At 41.2% G+C, this 20,977-nt stretch overlaps 3 protein-coding genes across 3 annotated transcripts; all 3 read left to right on the plus strand.

Annotated features, from left to right (window-relative positions):
* Window positions 1–251: 251 nt before the first annotated feature.
* Window positions 252–9,159, plus strand: LOC114436197 (serine/threonine-protein phosphatase 6 regulatory ankyrin repeat subunit C-like). Its single transcript, XM_028406347.1, has 28 exons — window positions 252–401; window positions 726–809; window positions 900–978; window positions 1,102–1,172; window positions 1,258–1,458; window positions 1,697–1,784; window positions 2,187–2,329; window positions 2,517–2,729; window positions 2,827–2,905; window positions 2,984–3,098; window positions 3,376–3,458; window positions 3,556–3,664; window positions 3,909–3,977; window positions 4,066–4,206; window positions 4,334–4,384; window positions 4,532–4,643; window positions 4,727–4,798; window positions 4,890–5,091; window positions 5,221–5,308; window positions 5,420–5,537; window positions 5,647–5,866; window positions 5,977–6,064; window positions 6,149–6,232; window positions 6,508–6,653; window positions 6,903–6,985; window positions 7,558–7,640; window positions 7,762–7,853; window positions 7,944–9,159. The coding sequence occupies exons 1-28, from the start codon at window positions 375–377 to the stop codon at window positions 8,129–8,131; spliced, it is 3,129 nt and encodes a 1,042-aa protein (XP_028262148.1). The 5' UTR covers window positions 252–374; the 3' UTR covers window positions 8,132–9,159.
* A 1,192-nt stretch (window positions 9,160–10,351) lies between these two features.
* On the plus strand, window positions 10,352–16,176 carry npepl1 (aminopeptidase like 1). The gene is made up of 12 exons (XM_028407190.1): window positions 10,352–10,594; window positions 11,283–11,468; window positions 11,555–11,725; window positions 11,817–11,906; window positions 12,089–12,170; window positions 12,258–12,400; window positions 12,872–12,949; window positions 13,036–13,136; window positions 13,285–13,408; window positions 13,496–13,672; window positions 14,652–14,762; window positions 15,347–16,176. The coding sequence occupies exons 1-12, from the start codon at window positions 10,445–10,447 to the stop codon at window positions 15,503–15,505; spliced, it is 1,572 nt and encodes a 523-aa protein (XP_028262991.1). The 5' UTR covers window positions 10,352–10,444; the 3' UTR covers window positions 15,506–16,176.
* An 816-nt stretch (window positions 16,177–16,992) lies between these two features.
* On the plus strand, window positions 16,993–20,894 carry ctsz (cathepsin Z). The gene is made up of 6 exons (XM_028406276.1): window positions 16,993–17,247; window positions 18,257–18,420; window positions 18,589–18,768; window positions 18,852–19,002; window positions 19,779–19,941; window positions 20,205–20,894. The coding sequence occupies exons 1-6, from the start codon at window positions 17,120–17,122 to the stop codon at window positions 20,328–20,330; spliced, it is 912 nt and encodes a 303-aa protein (XP_028262077.1). The 5' UTR covers window positions 16,993–17,119; the 3' UTR covers window positions 20,331–20,894.
* The last annotated feature ends 83 nt before the right edge of the window (window positions 20,895–20,977 follow it).

The following is a 20,977-nucleotide window of genomic DNA, read 5'->3' on the forward strand; positions in this document are numbered from 1 at the left end:
TGGTGAATTTGGGGAAACTGTGGCCCTGCGTGCAGCCTGGCAGGCGGCGCAACGCCGGTAAAAGTACAAAATCACTGTCAGCAAAACTCTAATCTGTATATTATAATATTAAATTATTAAATTAGAAGAACGTGCATATTATTAAAATGTTTGTTATATTATATGTTTTGATGTATTTTGTTTTTTAAACCCAAATCCCACAAAATCCCACTTCTTTTGCTTCTCTCGCGATGTTTGGGCGACTACTATACTGTACACATTACCTAGTCCTGTCGCTAACTAAGCTAAGGCTATGCTAACTATGGTTGTACAGACTGACATGTAGTGAAGTGTACAGAAAGTCTTAATGAAGGAGCTTCAGGAGTGATTGGGGCATGGAGTTCAGACATATCAAGGACCAGGTAGTAATTAAAGCCTTCGCTGCATTGTAACTTATCATTAGATATCCGTCTCCCTGCTGCACACAGCTGGCTAGTCATGTTAGCGACACGGCGAAAGTTTTTAACAAGACTAGTTAATGGTACAAATATCGTGCAATTCAAAATTGACTTATGTTTAGTTTTGAGAGCTCTAATTTCCTGTAAAACATGATTGTTTTTAGAGAGAGTAGAGAATAGCAGATAACAAATGGCTGCTGATAAAACTTTGGTCAGCTGCTGATCTTTTATGAGCTAATTGTAAAGTGTTCGTCCAAACCTTTTCTGTATGTAAATTCTCTCTTCCAGTCTCCACTGGTCCAGGCCATATTCAGCCGGAATGCAGAAGATGTGACATTTTTATTGAACCATAATGAAGATGTCAATTCACTGGTAGGATTACATTATAATCATGATGTTTTTTTATAAAGGTGTGATGTTAAAATTGCAGTTTTGGTTACTGATTGCTTTATTTTGCCTCAGGACCAAGAACAAAGCACACCGCTTCATGCTGCTGCCTATTTGGGTGACGTCCATATTATGGACCTACTTATTAGTTCAGGTGAAGTATCCTATTGGAAGTTTTTTTTCAATTTTGACTTAATTTAGTCAGTCACGAACTACAGTCCATCACAAATATGCTGTGAAAGGGTAGTAAAGGTCATCGATGCTCTGTTTGTTGCAGGTGCAAATGTCAACGCTAAGGACCAGGAGTTGCTGACTCCTTTACATCGCGCAGCTGCCTCACGAAATGAAGTACATACATGATTGCTGAAAAATTACAATTAAAAAAAATTGTACCATTTAGATTTCTTAATATTTGACTGTTTGTTTCTGTCAGAGAGCTGTGGAGCTGCTACTAAAGCACAAAGCAGAAGTCAACGCACGGGACAAATTGTGGCATACACCCTTACACGTGGCGGCTGCAAACTGGGCTACAGGCTGTGCTGTAACCCTGATGCCCCATGTTTGCAGCTTGGATATAAGTGACAAGTCAGGAAGGACACCGTTACATCATGCAGCACACAGCGGCCATGTAGAGGTAGAGTTGAAAGTATTAACCATTCTTCCTATTGACGTTTTCCAACGCAGTTAAAATTGGTCTGTTTGGAACTCATCATTTCAGCACAGGGCTCTTTCCTTAAGGAATGTAAAAGATTCTTTGTTTCTAGTAGAGAATACATGTTATGGGATCATTTACTGACCTACCAAGACAAAAATAGTCCAGATGAGTGAGATGAGTTTAGACACTGGTCTACCATGGTATTATGTTTCTGCAGATGGTGAGCTTGTTCCTGCGTAAAGGTGCCAGTGCAAGTGCCAAAGATAAGAAGGAAAGACTGCCGATCCACTGGGCAGCATACCTCGGTGAGTGGTGTCACTCTAACGACAGACACAGAATTGTTTTACCATTTTTTTATGAAGAACAAAAAAGGCCACTTCCATGTCTTCTTCCAAGTATGTGACATTGTAGAAGGCAAGTGTGATTTTGTCTGCAGAAATGGGTACTTTGCAGAAAACAATGTCTAAGAGAGTTTAATTGGACACAGGGTACATAGTTGTGAGTACATTCAGGTCTAATTTACTGCCATGTTGTAAATAATGTACTTTTAATGGACATTTTTGGACATTTGAGTTTATGGTGTTTATAATTATGACAGTCTGGCCTGTGTTGATGATAGTTCAGTATCCTGGGTTGCAAGGGAAACAGCTGTGTTGTGGTGTATGAGTAAAGCAGATGCCGTTGTAAATGTGAACATCTTCTTTCAGGGCATTTGGAGGTTGTGAAGCTGCTGTTGGCTCACAGTTCAGATGTCATGTGCAAGGACAAGCGTGGTTACACTCTGCTCCATGCTGCTGCTGCCAGTGGACAGTTAGACGTGGTCAAATATCTGTTGAGACTAGGGATGGAGGTAAAGCGAATAAAATTTAATCTCACATGAGTAGAAAATGCACATCTTTTGTCAGTGACATCATGTTGTACACATGAAATCTGCTTTTTGCTTCTGCTGATGGTTAACTGGTCCCACAGCACTGCTTTAAATTTGTTTAATCTAGACATTCTCTTTATCTTTCCCTGCCCTCCCTTCTACATTTCAGACTGATGAACCCAACATTTTTGGGAACACAGCGCTCCACATAGCCTGTCACATGGGGCAGGACACTGTAGCCTCTGAACTGGTGAACTCCGGTGCCAACATTAATCAGCTCAATCACCATGGCAACACACCACTGCATCTGGCTGCCATTGCTTCTAGTGGAGTGCTGTGTCTGGAGCTGCTTGTCAACAATGGTGCTGAAGTCAATGTGCAGGTAAAATTGTTGGTTTTTTAAAAAAAGAGGGTTTGAAAAGGGCTACAAACGTAATTCATACTATAATGATCCATGTCTCATTACCTGCATTTCACAGAATAAAGAAGGGAAGAGTCCTTTACACATGGCTGCTATGCATGGACGCTTCACGGGCTCACAGATTCTGATCCAAAATGGTAACATTTGTGTAAATTTAGACACAAGCTCTGAGTTGAAATGCATACCACAATGTATGTTTTTACCTCTGTGCTCAGGAGGAGAAATTGACTGTGTTGACATGAATGGAAACAGTCCTCTTCATGTTGCTGCCAGATATGGTCAAGAGTTACTGATCAGTACTCTGCTGACAAATGGTGCTGATAAAAGCAGGTACGTGTCCAAACCTGAGGCTGTTTGGTGAGAGGGGTGGCAAAAACTGTTGCAACAGAACATTATCAGGAAGCATTTGATCTCCACCCAACAAGCTCAGTGATTAAATATCAGTTTGAGTGGGGATTTATTTGTACCCTCTGTAAAATCTGCACCCAATAATAGAAATGTAATAACAGTCAGTTTATGAATGCTCTGTGATTACAGCTAAATGAAGAAAATTGCTTTCCAAATCAGCACATATGCTCTAAAGTAAACAATGTCATGGTCTCTAAAGACAGGGGATTCATGGGATGCTTCCACTTCATTTGGCGGCTCTCTACGGCTTTCCAGACTGTTGTCGCAAGTTACTGTCTAATGGTGAGAATCTGTTCATTCATCAAAGTCTGTTCTCTAAACTCTTCCTTACAGTACCTTAATAACCAACAAGTGTTGTTGTTGTTTGTGCTTCACTCAGGCCAGTTCTACAACATTATGATCAGTGGTCAAATGCCATCTATTGGGTTTGATATAAACATGCTAGATGACCATGGGAGGACCTGCCTGCATGCGGCTGCCTCTGGAGGGTAAGTGGTAAACACTCACATTAATGCCCCTGGCTATTTGTGCTCTCTGAAATTAGCAGTAAATGCTTGACCCAGTGTCAGATTAAATATAGCATGACCACCAACCACCATTGTCAGTATTTTACCCAATTTGGAGGTATAACACTGTACTTGTTTTTATCACAGTATTTATAACCACGATTTAAACAGGCTTCAGTCTTCAGCTGTTCATTTATATAACTTTATTTATCTTTTAATTTTGCAGAAACATTGAGTGTCTCAATTTGTTATTAAACTGCGGTGCTGAAGTGGATGTAAAGGACAATTTGGGAAGGTAAGCCGTGCTGAATGGCTGGAAGAAAGACTTGAACTGTGCTTTCATGTTACCTTATATTACAGCTGCCCCTGTTTTCATGTCACAGATCTCCTCTGCACTACGCTGCGGCTAATGGGAACAGCCAGTGTACAATCTCCTTGGTGAGAGCTGGTGCAGAGGTCAATGATCTGGACCTGACAAGCTGTAGCCCTCTGCACTATGCTGCTGCTTCACACACCTTCCGTGGGTGAGAGCATTTGGCTTTTGGTTTCAACCAAGAATTTTAATTTCTGTGCATCCCTGTTTCAAACAATTTATGTATCACATGGAAGTTGTGGGCAGTTTCAAATTTAAAAAAATCTTCCTTTCCACAGACGGGACACAAGCTCTGAATTGAGTATGGAAAAGGAACAGGAAGCTTCTCTGTGAGTTGTCAGATATAAGCTAGCTGTATATTGTATAGTGTATGTGCACTTCTAAAATATCTGTAAAAAACACCTGTAATGTTTTTGATAACTTTATTTTTTCTGAAAACTGAACAACTACTTTTTTAAACATGTATTTGTGTTTAGTTGTTTAGACTACCTGCTTGACAATGGGGCAAACCCAACTCTGAAGAACAGTAAGGGTTACAGCGCCGTCCACTATGCAGCAGCATATGGCAACAAACAGCATCTTGAACTGGTCAGTAGAGTCTTTGATTTTGAGGCTTTTATTTTGTGACGGCACTGCTGGCTGGACCTGATTGATGTTCTGTTACTCTGCAGCTTTTGGAGATTTCTTTCAACTGTCTGGAAGAGGCTGAAAGTAATATTCCTGTTAGCCCTTTGCACTTAGCTGTGAGTATGATGACCAGATTAAAAGATGTCTTTTCGATGATGGCTTCGATGATCTTATTCTTATTGCTTATTGTACATTTTCCTATTGCAGGCATATTACGGTCACTGTGAAGCACTGCGTTTGCTTTGTGAGACTTTAGTGAGTCTGGATGTGCGAGACATTGAAGGCCAGACTGCCCTGCATCTGGCTGCTCAGAGAGGATTTTCCCCATGTGTGCAGGTTTTGTTGGAGCATCAAGCCTCCTACACACTGAAGGAGCACAGGCACAGGAGGACGGCTCTCCATGCTGCCGGTGTGTGAGTTTGTGGAATCTAAGCTCACAAAGGAAGAAACATAGATTACATGTTTACACACTAACACACACTTGGTTGCTCCTTTTTATTTCTGAGTTGACATTTTATGACCTACTCTCTGGGTGCAGCTGCAGAGGGCCAGGTGGACTGTCTGCTTTTGTTGGTCAACAGGGAACAAAGTGCTGACATCATTGACAGTCAAGACATGCACGGCCAGTGAGTGACTGTATTTTAAATTCTGAGCAGCAGACTGCCGATGAAAAGGTTACTGAGCTAGAACTTTTAAATAAATTCAATTAAGTGTTGTTATATTGGTTTTTTTTTCAGGACGGCACTCATGCTTGCTGCTCTGGAATGTCACACAGACTGTGTCTACATCCTGTTAGAAAAAGGAGCGAAAGTTGATGCTGCAGACAAACATGGCTTCACATCACTACACAGAGCTGTAAGTGTGTGCACACCCATTTTTAAAGTGCACTTCACAATAATGTGAACAGACTACTGCCTCTGTGATGTTTTTCCTCTCACATGACTGCTTCTGTTCTGCACTTCAGGCCGTGTTGGGTAGTGAGGAGTGTATGTCTGCTCTGTTGGAACATGGGGCCTCTGTTCTGTGTAGAGACTCTCAGGGAAGGACTCCGCTGCACCTCGCAGCGTCCTGCGGTCACACTGAACTGCTGCGCACTTTGCTAAAGGCTGCTAAGAAAGCTGACCCTCTGGACTCCATGTTGGACTACAGAGGCTACACGCCCACACACTGGGCTGCTTACCATGGTGGGACACAAACTATTTAAACAAAAAAAGCTTTTGTTCAATGTTAAATAGAGAATGTGGACATACATAAATACACACTTAGACAATAATATTTTGTCTGATTTCTCCAGGGCATCAGGGATGTTTGCACATTTTACTTGAAAACAAACTTTTTAGCGACCAGGAAGTAAATTTATTCACGCCATTGCACTGTGCTTTGTGAGTATGATTACAACCATGCATGTATATACATTTATATGTTTATTAAGTAATATATTTACCAAGTCTGGTCTTCACACACAGAGTTAATGGACATGATGTTGCTGCTCAACTTCTAGTGGAGACTGTTGGCCCTCAGATTGTCAACATTTGTGATGCCAAAGGAAGGTGGGTTTCATTCTCAACAAATCCATGTCATGTAGCACGGATGTCTACAGATCAAATCAAATAGACAGTAAAATATTGTAAAGTGGTAATTATCTTCCGTCTGATGAAGATGGCTTAGTAATGTATTCTTTTACGGTCTATAAATTCAACACTAATGAGTTGAAAGAATTCTTATTTTGCCTCACAATGCATAGATGACACAAATTAAACGTTATTTTTGTCGGTTCTGAGGCTGTGAATGTTTCGACTCATTTTGATGTGTCTGTGGAGTACAGGATGGCACTGCATGCTGCTGCTTATTCAGGAAATGTTGCTGGGCTCCAGCTGGTCCTGGCCCAGGGAGCAGAGGTCAATGCTCTGGATCACTCTGGATTCTCTGCACTGATGGTTGCTGCTGACTGTGGACAGACCATGGCTGTTGGTATGGGACTGAAGTTTTTGTTATCAGTCTGTTAAAATGTTCTTTTCTGCACCCTGGAAGCCTAAAGACTGTTTATAGCTCATGAAGCTTCTCAGCTGCTTTTGGCACATTTTTACTGTCACTTATGACCCTCACAATCCTCACTGATTATTACATTATATATATATATATATATTCGGTCACCTCACACCAGGTAAAGACTTGTAATGTACATCTGTGTCTGTCATTGCTTTTTTTTCTGCATTTCAGAGTTCTTGCTGCACAACGCGAAGCCAGACCTGACCCTGGTGGACCTCAATAATAACACTGCCCTTCACTTAGCCTGCAGCAAGGTCACATGCACACACAAATAGATGTACTGTATGCATGCAGTAGCACTTAACTTGCATGGGTCCATCAAGGGATCATGTACATTTACACATATCTGACAAAAGCATCATAAATCCCTTTTTTGAAAGTGTTTTGTTAACTCAATGCATTTAATTCCATCGGAACTGAGTTTATCCTGCAATGGTGTTTAACATAGTGTAACTACTAGTGTCATCTACTAAATTAATTCCAGTAAAATTAGGGATTTGACTGTAAGTCTCTCCTAAACCAGTTACAATCAGATGGCATTCTTACACTACCACCTCTTGACAAGGAGAAACTGAACGTCTTTTACAAAAGGATACTCTTAAACAATTTATTAACATGAATCGTGAGTGTGGCTGCCAATGTCGGGATAGGAGTTTTTCTCCTTCTCACTTTACATTCATTGCATTGGGATATACAAGTTCTAAAAGAAGGGTTTTGTCACTCATGATGATGTGAGAAACATAGATGCTTATATCTCACAGCTGCACAAAACAGACAGCATTGCTTCAGTAAATTGACATTTGGCACACTGTGCTTTACTCTGCAGGGTCATGAGATGTGTGCCCTGTTGATCCTGGGAGAAATCACTGACTACTCCCTCATTAATGCAAGAAACAATGTTCTTCAAATGTGAGTCTTAAAGTAGCAACTGCAATATTTCGTAACGTGTAGAACCAGGAAACATTTGTATGAATTCTTGATTGTGGTTTAATTTGTTCACAGTGTGCTGAGCTTTTTCTCTTTCCTGCAGGCCTCTCCACATCGCAGCCAGAAAGGGCCTTGCGACTGTAGTGCAGGTGTTGCTGAGCAGAGGAGCTGCAGTCATGGCTGTAGATGAAGAAGGTAAGCAGGCATGACTTCATTTCTGCCATCAGTATGTTGAAACATGCAGTGTGACAGTGATTTTTTTTTTCTTCTGTTACGTATCTGCAGGCCGCACACCAGCTCTGGCCTGTGCCCCAAACAAAAACGTAGCAGACTGTCTAGCCCTGATCCTTTCCACCATGAAGCCTTTCCCTCCCAGAGAGGCCGGCACCGGCACAGCCTCCCACTACAGCCCCATCTTGAACTGTGGCATCGTTGCCACCTGTAGCACCAGTGGAAACCTGTGTCACGCCTAAAAGTGTGCACAGACCACTGGTCTGACAGAGTGAAATTTTATCCCAGTGTACCCAAAGTCACATACAGCTCAACATGAACGTGTGGTGTCATGCAGAGCGTCTCCTCCCTCATGTGTGTCTTGCTACTCTGGTAGCAGTGATTGCTTCTCTAAAATCTAGTCTTACCTGTTACTAGTACTAATGGACATCCTCTGAAGTTATTTTATTGAAATACAAATTATTAGAAATGAATTGAAGTTTTAGCATTAACACACTACACTAGCTTGGACCCCACCCTCTGTCAGTATTAGCTTATATTTCAGCTCTTTAACCAAAGCCTGAAATCTCCATGTTTGCCCCTTGGCTGACACAAGTGCAAGAGTATGTCTGTGTGTTTATATTTTGTGTGTCTGCGTATTGACACTGCTTCCTAACCTATGTAACAGGTGCCGTACACCTTTTATGCAATTTTTAAGATTTTTTTTTCTTTGTCTGCCAATGGTGTAGCAAACACTACACTTATATAAATAACCTTATTATTCTTATATTATTATGACTTACATTTAATATCAGAAGCATATTTTGAAGGTTTAATGATGAATGAAGTTAAGCTTTTACATGTATGATCCCAAATTGTTGAGAGTTAACCTCAGGTCAGCGTGTACTGTACTGTAGGTGCAATAACAACCGCAAGTGAGGTATCATATTTGAGTTCAATAAGTCAGGCAGGAAAAAGTCAAAGAACTAAATATTGTACAGCTCTGAACAGGAAAGATGGTGGTGTAGCTTCTCAAATGTCTAATTTGGTATAATTGTGAGATTATACAGTGAGATGAAGCACAAATGACTGAAATGTGATTAAATATTTTTTTATTCTTCTGTTTTTAGTGCCCCAGTGGGGGAAAAATGATGTGAGCTCACTAGTGTTTAAACATTTCAGATCTCTTCTCATTAAAATAAAAAGAAAAATTAGCAGAGGTCATAACATTAAAAATGTAATCATTCTTTCAAATTGTTAAATAAATAAGCACAATATACCTGCACTGGTACCAATATGTGACTGCCTTCTCTTTAAAAATGTTTCTAACATGTTTTTCAAGCTTTTTTTGATTATGAAAAAGCTACACAACAAAATGTTTCATAGTCTATTTAGTCTCTATTGTATCATTTTAAAATGGCTTTAAACTATTTGCACTCTGACATGAAAGTTTACATTTTCTGTAGGATGTTCTGCAAACACATTCTCTGATTTTAAATTTACATCAAATTAAAAGGGAAAGTTTGTTTGGACATTTGTTAACGCTACAGTGAAATGCCCTTTAATGCTGTATGCTTTTATTCAGGAATATCTGTTGCATTTCATGTCAACAAACTGTGTATTCGTATATCTGACTGATATTTCAGGGTGAAATAACGTGAATACTCTGTGGATTTCTTATGGTTGTTTGGTGTTCATATAACAGAAAATAAACCTCTACCATCTAAAGAGTTTATACTTTTTTCTATTGCATATTTTGATCTGCATTTGACTCATCAGTTATGAACAGTGCTGCTCGAACCTTTGCCAGCCCTGTAGAATATTTCTATATTTCTGCATAATAATGACAATTATTAGTCCTGAAAGTAGAAAAAGACCTCAATCAAATTAAATCAGCCATCCACCATGACTTAGAGGAGTTTCTGCCCATTCCTCAGTGCAGCAGCTACAACATGAGATATTAAGGGATGTCTCCTCAAATGCATTAACATTAGTCCAGTGTGACAGAAGCGTTGAGCTGCTTAGAGGTTACCCTGGGATCCTTTGTAACTTTGTGGCCTGTTTACATGACTTGTTTTTGGAGTGATCTTTGATGATAGACCACTCCTGTGGAGGGGAACAGTGGACATTAATTATGTCCACTTATACACTGTGTGTTTGTGGAGTCCAAACTCTTTAGAGATAGTTGTGTAACCTTTCCCAGCCTGATGAGCAGTAACAGCTGTCTTGTCTGTCTGAGGTTCTCAGAAATGTCCTTTAATTATGCCATTATACACTTGCAAACACACATGTTGTTGATATCAAACTTTGATAAATCACAGTCCTTTAATTAGAAGAAAATACGAACGTTAAACTAACATTTTAATGACTGTAAAATAAGCTTTTCCTTCATTGTTTCGTGTAGTTCCTGCCGATGGCCCGTAGAGGTTATAATGATCGCTGAATTCATCCAGCCTTTCAGAGGAATAAACGCTTTTGGTCCTCTTCCGGCTTCCGTCGCCGGTGAACGACGGCAGTCTGTCCACTTACACCGTCGGTCAAACCGAGTAGCGGCTCTCTGTCAGCAAGTCACAAAGATGGCGAACGTGGTGCTGGAGTTCAAGGCTTCTGCCGGGGACTCGGAGCCACAGAGCCGTCCTGTCCTGATAATCGGGCAGCAGAACAACCTGCAGCAAGTCACCTGGAGCCAAATCAAAGGAAAACTGCAGCCTGTCGTTAGCAAAGAGGTAATCTTCTGAGTGACGATAGTGGAAGTTGACAGCTAATGTTAGCACCAAGCTAACTGAAGTTAGCGCAAGCTAACACAGCTAAGTTCTCTTAAGAGCTACAATTTCATTTAGCTAACGTGAAGTGGTAGTGGTATAATGTTAATGAGAGTATCTGTCACTATGCAGTTAGTACGATAACCGTAAGAGTGAAAGTTTATTATTGGTTTGTCAGCGGAAAAGTAAATTACAGCGTCATTTACTGCTTAGACCCCTAAATACATGTCGGTGTTCCGTGTTAAATAATAACACTGCTGCTTAAACCAGCAGCAGTTTTTAACTTCTCTGCGAACAGTGGACAGTTTCACAACAGGGCCACTGTTGAGGTTAAAGTCCCAATTTTTTTATTTCCTGGCGTTTCGAATTATCAGCTTCCCCCTAATAAAGACGACTGCGTGGCTATGACAGCGCAGAGAACCAGCCAGAGTGAGCTTTTACCTACAATGATTACCCAACGTGATTGCCTACAGTGTTCTAATCATCATGGGTGTTAAGTCTGCTGTGGTTTATAAGCCTTTAGTGGGACACTTCTAATTCTTCTAAGAGTTAAACCAACAGTACCTATGAAATCTAAACAAAAGCATATGCATGCAAACAGTACAAAGCATAACTCCACTGAATCCAGAAATGTTTTCTTGTGTTTTCTCAGATCTGGCAGGCAGCTCTCAGTGCTTTGAACCCAAACCCTACAGACAGCTGTCCTCTGTACCTCAACCAAGCTGCAGTGGCTGCTCTTCCTTCACGGGTCAGCAGACATAACAGCCCGTCTTCTGCCCACTTTTTGTCTCGTCTCGTCCGTTCCTGCCTCCCTGGTGGGAGCAACCGCTGCATCGTGGTCAGTATCTTTCACAGAATTTTCAGTCCCTCTGTAACACTCTCTGTTGACTGTGGTACTCAGATCTGGTTTTCTTTTCTCTCCAGATGGTGTGTGAACGTTCAGATGTGTTTGCTTCCTCCTGTGCCATCGCCAGGGCCTTTCCCATCTTTTCTCGCCGCTCCACATCATCACGGAGAACTGAGAAGAAGCATGTGACTGTGGAGTTTCTGATTGTTGGGCAAGACGCCAACCATTTGGATGTTGCAGAGCTTGAGGTACTGCACTTGGCAAGACCAAGCATGTTTTAAATTACCATGATGCCTGCACTCTGCTTGAGCCTAAATGATTTTTGTTTGTTATGTTCAGTGTCTGTCCAATGCCGCTGATGGAGTCCGGCTGGCAGCTCGCATTGTGGACACACCATGCAATGAGATGAACACAGACCACTTCCTAGATGTAAGGCAGACTGACTGACTTTGGAAATGTGTAAATGTCTGTTTACAGTTATATGATAGCATGTTATTAACGCCTTAGAGTTTATATACAAGTAAATGGGGAGCCTGAAAAAGCATTGCCTTTCTATGTTGTTATAATTATCTCTGCAGCTTTCCATCACAGACATGTGATTGTGTTTGCAGGAAATCAAGGCTGTGGGAACTGAGCTTGGAATCACTCCAGTGATTATTCGTGGAGAGGAACTGAAACAAAAAGGGTTTGGAGGTACTGCACCATGATCTGTGTAATCCTTAGATTGAACATTGGCACATTATTCACCTGTTATTCACTTGTTTCTCTCTGCCCTGTCAGGTATATATGGTGTTGGTAAAGCAGCGGAGCATCCTCCTGCTTTGGCAGTCTTGAGCCACACACCAGAAGGTGCAACACAAACTATTGCATGGGTGGGCAAGGGCATCGTGTATGACACTGGTGGACTCAGCATCAAGGGAAAGGTATGCCCCACTTTCCTATGGAAGTAGTGTTTTTTTTTTAAACCAAGGCAACAATAGTTATTTCTACTACTAAACCTTGCATACCTCAATAAAAAGTTAAATGTACTTTCGACTGCTGATAAAGGAAAAATAAAAAATCTGTTTCAGTTGTTGATATTTTATACTATAATGCAAACATTCAGACATTTAATCTGCAGCAGTATTTTTGCACGCCTTCCCATTCACTGTACAGCGTTCAGTCTGGCGTCTTGTATAAAGGCTCCTGGAAGCTGTACCCTCTGACACCACTGATCTGTTAAGATTAAGTCTTAAACCTATTCTCAGTAATCCCTTCACGTGTAGTTGCAGCTGCATGAGCAAGTTGAGCTAAAAAACGTTTTGTGTGTAAATATATCTAGAGCTGTGTTATACATACTGTCTCTCTCCCTATCTATAATTGCACATATAAACAAGAATGTTTTTCCCTTCTAGACCACAATGCCAGGGATGAAAAGAGACTGTGGTGGAGCTGCTGCCATTTTAGGTGCTTTTAAGGCCACTATTAAACAGGTGAGTTGAGCTCTCACACGTCAGCTGTCCTCTGTATCCCTGCTCTGTTTCCTGAATCAGACTCTTTTTTCCTCTGTTTTCTGCAGGGCTTTAAGGACAACCTGCATGCTGTGTTTTGTCTCGCGGAGAATTCAGTGGGTCCCACAGCCACACGACCTGATGATATCCACTCTCTGTACTCTGGAAAGTAAGACTAGCAATGTCTCATTGTACCTTGATTAAATTACCACTTTGCTTTTTTTTTGCCTGCACTGTCATGGCATGACTGCACACAAGCTGCATTATTTTACAAGCCAAATTAACAGAAAGAAACATCATTTTTTCATCTTCTAAAGGACAGTGGAAATCAACAACACTGATGCAGAGGGCCGGCTGGTGCTGGCTGATGGAGTGGTGTATGCCAGCAAAGACTTGTCAGCTGATATTATTCTGGATATGGCCACACTGACAGGGGCACAGGTGACTGTTAAAACAACCACAACAGATTTTATAATGTCAGACAGCTACTGTCTTTGTAGCTAAAGCCATTCTGTTCTGGCCGTTCAGGGAATCTCCACAGGGAAGTACCACGCCGCTGTGATGACTAACAGTGAGCAGTGGGAGCTTGCATGTGTGCGTGCAGGCCGCAGCAGCGGAGATCTGGCTCACCCTCTGGTCTACTGCCCTGAACTGCACTTCACCGAGTTCACCTCTGCCATGGCTGACATGAAAAACTCTGTGGCAGTAAGTGACAAACTCCAAAGTCCTAAAAAAATGTTGCTTTTCAGAAATCAGAAATACTTAAGTCCCAGGGGGAAATCGTTTACATTTCAGGTGCTCCAATTATGAGCAGACATAATAACAGGTTAGAAATATAAAACAAAAGGTAAGATAAAATAAAAATAAGAATTCTAAATGGTAATAAAAACTCAAGTCAAAGAATAGTACTCATATATAACTGGAATACCACAAGTAAAATATAACAGCAGGAGTTTGTACAGTTTGATGGCCACAGGAAGGAATGACCTCCTGTGGCGCTCAGTGGTGCGTTTAGGAGGAGTCAGTCTGGCACTGAAAGTACTCCTGCACCTCAGCAGCACGTGGCGGAGAGGATGGAAACTGTTCTCCAGGATACCCTGCAGTTTGGACAGCATCCTTCTGTCTGACACTGCTGTCAAGGAGTCCAGCTCCACCCCCACAACGTCACTGGCCCTTCTGATGACTTTGTTGAGTCTGTTTGTGTCCGCTGCTCTCAGTCTGCTGCCCCAGCACACAACCCCAAACAAAAATGGCACTGGCAACCACAGACTTATAAAACATCCTCAGCGTGGTCCGACAGATGTTAAAGGACCTGAGCCTCCTCAGAAAATAGAGGCGGCTCTGGCCCTTCTTGCAGACTGCTTCTAGTCAAGTTTATTGTCCAAAATAACTCAGAGGTATTTATAATTTTAACAGGCCCTGGCTAAAGGCAAATAATGTCAGACTCTAAGAGTCTGACATTCTTAGAAACTTTGTTTTAACATTTTGCCTTGTTTAGTAATGGGGCTTTCATGCTTTAGCAGGATTTAGTCTGTTTAAATGTAACGGCACTGTTTTAGTGTCCTCTGTGAAAGACACGTGTCTGTGCTCACATCAGTCTGGTTGACGTACTGTATGTTAGTGGTAGAATATTTCCTTTAGGTTCGTTGCTGAGATTTGTCATCTGTTTACTTATGTTTGCCAGGACCGGGAGAATGCTCAGAGTTCCTGTGCTGGTCTCTTTATTGGATCCCACTTGGGCTTTGATTGGCCTGGTGTCTGGGTCCATGTCGACATTGCCTCTCCTGTGCATGCTGTGAGTATCTAAAACCTTTGGTGTGCGGACAATCTGTTAAAGCACCATTTATATGTCCGAGCAAGTCAGTGGAAATGTGGAGCATGTTGGTGCATTTAAAGAGTATGTATACCCAAAGCAAAATGCTTGGGCATCAAAAATGGTTATGCAGCCAGTAACCAGAGGGAAGAGAGTCAGCAGAATGTTCAAGGAAGTTGGTAACAACAATGCTATGAAGTCTAACATGCCTTCTGGGTTTAACTGAAAATTTTGTCAACATTAAATGAGCAAATCTGGAAGAACAGAACAAAGTGTGACAGTGATGTAAAAACCTAGTCGAGCCTGAATTTACTGACAGTGACTGTTGATCTGTGTCACCTGCTCATTATGTGATCTCCATAACTTTCCTTCAGGTGTTTTCCTCATGTTTTTCTTTCTGGTCTTGTGATTCAGCTCATAAATGTCTCATGATCATTTTTTCTGAAGCTATTCCTTGAACAGATCTAACTTGACAAATAGATAGATAATAAACTGAGTTTAAACCAAAAGTTAAACTCTAACAGAAGAAGATGAGTGCGGGTTATTAACACTCTTTGCCATTGCAGGGGGAGCGTGCCACTGGATTTGGTGTAGCTCTGCTTATGGCCCTGTTTGGTCAGGCCTCTGATGACTCCATGCTTAACCAAGTCTCTCCCCTGGGTGCATCCACCAACCTCTCCGAAGACCTCATGCAGCGTGACTGCAAAAGGCGAAGACTGGTGTAAAACACACAATGGTTCACTCCCCCTGACACTGACCGCTTCATAGCCACCTCACACCCGGGCTGTTCAAACAAGAGCTCATCCAATAAGAGTGAAAACATTTTAAATTGATTCAGTGCTCAGTGTTTCATTAAATTTGACTTTGAATCAGTAATCACCAGTAAATCACATGTGGTATGATTATAATCCAACACAGGTTGACCTATTGTTCTTCATATACTGTACTGATCACCTCCATAGCTCTTCCAGTATTCAGTCACTTTGGATGAAGGTGCATAAAAATCTGAGAAAAACACACGGTTATCTTAATGGCAGATTTACTCAAAGTTTCAGCATTATTTCTTTTTTGTATTTGTTTTCAACCGCTTCTACAGTTACCTCAGAAACCTACCCACCTCATCCACAGGAACTCTGTGCAGATGAGGACTATGCCATACATGTTCTGAGTGAGATCAGTAAAGTTAAATTTGTTGTTGGTAACCTCTGCTTTTTGTATTCATGCTGTGTTTAGCTGAACTGCCTGATCTCTGGACCAAACTGTGGACTGAGAAGGGTTACTGCAGTTTTTAATAGTTTCACTGTGGTGTCACACAAACAATGACATGTACTGTCATCCTAACAAAAACATGCAAAATGTACACAAGCTTCTAGCATTAAAAAAAGATGTTTTTCCACCCTTGTGACAATCGTGTCCTTAAATAAAGATGGAGCAGTCTGTCTTTTGTGTACATGTGTAGTGTAACACTGAGAAGCCACAACACACCATTTCCTCACAGAGATGCAGTTAAAAGCTACTAAAATGTAAGTGGACTTTGTGGAGGTTTTAAAGTTATTGCAGCAATAACCTTAGCAAGGACCCAGTCATACACATGACACCATGAGACTATTCTTTGAACCAGGTTTTACTCTTTTGTCTAAGGTTTTTGTCACTGATGGCAGCCAGTCTGTATCCAACTACAAAAGCAAACAGCACATTATTTAATCAGATCACTTGCAAATGAATGTGTATATGCTCATGATGAGGACTATTCAAAATCCCATTTCTCTCTGTACTGAGAGTAAATTCTGTTTAATCTTCAGGATTGTTTTCACATGTTTCTTGTGTGTAGTCAGATCTTACAGTAGCTGCAAAACGCAGACTTAAGTCATAGTATAATGAATATGACATATTTATATAATAAATATAATGTTATAGTGTATATACCAATTCATCCATACACACAAGTATAATACGAATATGTACATTTACCAGAGTGTAGAAATTATTCTACAAGGTCTACAAATTTCAAGGGGAATGCATAAAAATAATCCCCTAAACTAAACTTGTATGTTTATAATGTAAACGTGTTCTGAAGCAATTCTGTTTAAAATGTATTTCAGCTAATAATTTGTAATATAAACGTGAAAGTTTTATTATTAGATTACAGCCTGTTGTTTTCTGTGATCATGACTCGGGACTTTCCTGTAAATGTGGTCATGTGACTAACCCGGCTGATCCGGTACATTCATATCAACACACACACAGAAGACACGAGTCCGGGCAGAGGCTGCGTTGCTCTTGACGGCACCATCGAATCTCCTCTGTCCGTTAAAGTGGAGCTTTGCGCGGGGTCGGGGATGGCTCGGACAGCCGCGGTTGTTGTCCTGTTGTCGGTCCTTCTGTCCGGTGTGTCGGCCGGAGTGTTTTTCAGTCAGAAGCAGCCGTGCTACGTGCGCACACACAGGAGAGACGACTTCGGAGTGAGGTGAGTTCAACTAAAACGTGATTTCACTACGTTAACTAAGAACCACGGAGGAGTTAAAAAGGTAAAAGAGCAAAATCTTTATTCAACTAGCTCGCCAACTAGCTAACATTAGCTTCAAACCGCGTTTTTGCTGAGCCAGGGTCCTGCAGGCTGACTTCAGTTTAACCCGTAAAGTTAGTTTTATTCTGAAATGTGATACAATTTTATTTAATCTATGAATAATCCAGGTGCAGGGTAAAAAAAAGAAAAGAAAAAAACTGTCTCAGGTCACGAGTTTTGGTTTCATTTCCAGATAGTGTTTGTGGCAGTGGGTTAAAAAAACACTACATTTAATGCTAAGCGTTCAAATGTATTTGTCAGCAGTCACCACGAATCACGAGGTTTGTTTTTATGGAGGAAGTTAACAGTGCTGTAAAGTCCCAGCAGAGCCACAGAAAGAATCATAAACATTAAAAACTGCTGGTGTCATGACTGTAACGTCATATTCACCTCAACACACTCAGTTTCTACTAAAGGAATGAGCTGCACACATTGTAGATGACCCAGGCTTCATGTATGGATGTATATGTAAAACTATGATAAATGTGAGTGAGATTGTTTGAAGACACTTGTTTTTAATGGTTTAGTCTGTCATGACACATCTGTGGGATCAAATAACATGATCATGATACCAAGCATTAAGGAAGTGAACAAATGGCAAGGAGCCATATTTTTCCAGGCCTCATCTCCCTGTTATTTTGAATTTGTTGCGCAATATTTGTACATGAGCATTAACAAATATGTGTTTTGTTAAAGATTCCTCACATTTTAAAGGCAAAGACTGAAGTTTGCACAGGATGATGATTTGTGAATTTGTGAATAGATCGATCATATGACCTTCATTCCTTCCTTTGTCAGCTACACTGAGGTTTCAGTGTGTTTGCATATCAGAGCTGAGCTGTAACTAGGAGAATAGCTCGGTGCTTCTCTGCTGCTCTCTATTACTCATATTCACTTTGTCTTTTCACAGTACTGGACCTCGCCCTCATGAGTACATAAATGTTTCTGATTTGCCCAAATCGTGGGACTGGAGGAATATCAATGGCGTCAACTATGCCAGCACCACCCGCAACCAGCACATTCCTCAGTACTGTGGCTCCTGCTGGGCACATGGAAGCACCAGCGCCATGGCAGGTATGACTTTAAACCTTGCTAAGTCATTGTGGCTCAGAGATGGTGTAGGTCATGTGTGAATGATGAACCTTCAGGAACTGTTTTTTATAGAGGTGCAGATGTTCCACTTCCTCTTTACACTGAGGGACTTCCATGAACAGAAACTGTGTTTTTTTTTTTTCTGTTCAGATCGCATCAACATTAAGCGGAAAGGAGCATGGCCTTCTGCCTATCTCTCTGTCCAGCATGTGATAGATTGTGGTGATGCCGGCAGTTGCCATGGAGGCGATCACACCGGGGTTTGGGAGTACGCGAACACACACGGGATCCCAGATGAGACCTGCAATAACTACCAGGCTAAAGACCAGAGTGAGTGTTCTGCAGTGCACAAAGTAATACTTACATAAACATACACAGTCTGAGTTGTATGTGTTCTCTTTGTGCCATCAAAGACTGCAAACCCTTCAACCAGTGTGGCACCTGCACCACATTTGGAGTCTGCAACATTGTAAAGAACTACACTCTGTGGAAAGTGGGAGATTACGGAGCCGTCAGTGGAAGAGAGAAGATGATGGCAGAGCTTTATGCCAGAGGACCGATCAGGTGTGTGTGTCTCATATTAACATCCACACGTTATCTTAACCTGCTGTACGGGGCGGCGGTGGGGCTGCAGCTTATCCCAGCTGTCAATATGCAAGAGGCTGCACTCTGCATAGGTCTATCACAGGGCTAACACAGAGAAACAAACAGCAAGTCACACTCACGTCCACGGGCAATTTAGACATCCCAATTAAACTAACAGGCACTACTTACCCGGAAGACATAAACTTTAATCTCACACACACACACACACACAGCCCTGAGAAAAGTTTTACGTTTGCTTTTATAAGTAGAAGAAGTTGTTGTATTAGATAAAAATTCCTGAATAGGAATTGCGATATGTGACTCCCGAAATAAAAAAGGAAAAAAAACATCCAATTTTAGACTACAGGTAAGAAGAAACTTCCCCACTGTAAGCTGTGATATGATTTAAATGGATGAGATGAAAGACTCATCCTTATACTGTTGTCATCCATTGATGATCAAATATAGATCAGATATGATCCATAAACACCACAAAACGATCCATTCAAGGAACACAGTTTTTGGCACTTGTATTTTGGCTTGCTGTTTCAGCTGCTCAGTTGAAGCCAGTATGGCTGAATCTGGTAGACCCACAGTGGAAGAAAAAAAACACATGAGCATAAATATAAAGAATGCGTAGTTGATGCTTCTCCTTTCTATGCACCTGTTTTTTTTCCATTGCATCCATTGCAGCAGCTGATGTTAGTACCTTTAACCAGAAACATGAAGTGACCTGTGCTGTGTGTTTCCTGTAGCTGTGGAATCATGGCCACAGACAAACTGGATGCATACACTGGAGGTGTGTACTCTGAATACCAGCAGGAACCATTCATCAACCACATCGTGTCTGTGGCAGGATGGGGAGTGGAGAACGGTGTTGAGTACTGGATTGTGCGCAACTCTTGGGGAGAGCCATGGGTGAGCCCTCATCTAAAAGAAAATGCTTATATTTTGTTAAATCCATTAAAATAGATGTAGTAAAAGGTTTTAAAGCAGATGTGTCACCAACTGTGAGACATGTTGTCTCGACATTAAATTGTATATGAAGACTGGGGGGAAAAAAGTCTCACTGCATTTTAAAGTTGATATTGCTTTGTCTAACATCTTTGATGTGGGGAACTAGCAAAAGTTTCACTTGGAACTGACTAAAACCATTCATTGGTACCATCTTCTCTCCTCAGGGTGAAAAGGGCTGGCTCAGGATTGTGACCAGTGCCTACAAGGGAGGAAGTGGTAGCACGTACAACCTGGCAGTGGAGGAGGACTGCATGTATGGAGAACCAATTGTCCCAAAAGACTACCTTTAGAGGAGGTCTACACTCAGGTTGTCACTGCACACGCACATGTTCCTGTTAGCGTTGGAGGGAAGCTTTTTAAATATGCTGATGTCATAAGGGAATAAGTTCAGGTTTTTCTTTTTTATACGTAAATTCTTTTTAAACCTGTAATCAGTGCCAAGGTCTGTTGAATATCACACCTAAAGCACGTTATCTGATTTTCTTTGCCACGAGAAGGTCTGCAAACAGTCATAAACCTTCTATCAGAGGGAGAAAGGACACAATTTGTGCACTGCATGCCAAGTAGCTGTTAAAGAATAGGGCTCACTTTACAACACACAGTAAAGGTATAGACCAGTTTTTGGTCATACTGGCAAAGCGTTTACAATTTGTCCTGAATCTGTCTGACCTTGAATGTTTTCAGTGTGTGGTGTTATACTACTGATGATATTGCACTACACAATTGAAAATAATCTTAAAGTGTGCCTTATATGCACTTTTATGCTGAACAATCGACACATAAATGTTGTGACAAACTAAAGATTATTTTTTGATTCAAACATTGCCAATAAAACACTTTGTTTGCCTCAAACATCTGTTCTCTGAGTCACAGTTTGTAGACCTGAGAGGTGTGCAGTGTTAGCCACAAAACCAGATTTGCTACAATCGCTTCAAAT

The sequence above is a fragment of the Parambassis ranga genome, chromosome 5 (genome assembly GCF_900634625.1).
Source record: "Parambassis ranga chromosome 5, fParRan2.1, whole genome shotgun sequence".
Lineage (NCBI taxonomy): Eukaryota > Metazoa > Chordata > Actinopteri > Ambassidae > Parambassis > Parambassis ranga.

Bases quoted from the DNA above. Each gene is read 5' to 3' on its own strand.
- LOC114436197 (XM_028406347.1), top strand. From the start codon at position 375: ATGGAGTTCAGACATATCAAGGACCAG. The intron at 2,906-2,983 runs GTAACATTTGTG...CTCTGTGCTCAG, and splicing joins ACAGATTCTGATCCAAAATG to GAGGAGAAATTGACTGTGTT. The intron at 7,854-7,943 runs GTAAGCAGGCAT...ACGTATCTGCAG, and splicing joins CATGGCTGTAGATGAAGAAG to GCCGCACACCAGCTCTGGCC.
- npepl1 (XM_028407190.1), top strand. From the start codon at position 10,445: ATGGCGAACGTGGTGCTGGAGTTCAAGGCTTCTGCCGGGGACTCGGAG. The intron at 10,595-11,282 runs GTAATCTTCTGA...GTGTTTTCTCAG, and splicing joins AGCCTGTCGTTAGCAAAGAG to ATCTGGCAGGCAGCTCTCAG. The intron at 13,137-13,284 runs GTAAGACTAGCA...CATCTTCTAAAG, and splicing joins CACTCTCTGTACTCTGGAAA to GACAGTGGAAATCAACAACA.
- ctsz (XM_028406276.1), top strand. From the start codon at position 17,120: ATGGCTCGGACAGCCGCGGTTGTTGTCCTGTTGTCGGTCCTTCTGTCC. The intron at 18,421-18,588 runs GTATGACTTTAA...TTTTCTGTTCAG, and splicing joins AAGCACCAGCGCCATGGCAG to ATCGCATCAACATTAAGCGG. The intron at 18,769-18,851 runs GTGAGTGTTCTG...GTGCCATCAAAG, and splicing joins CTACCAGGCTAAAGACCAGA to ACTGCAAACCCTTCAACCAG.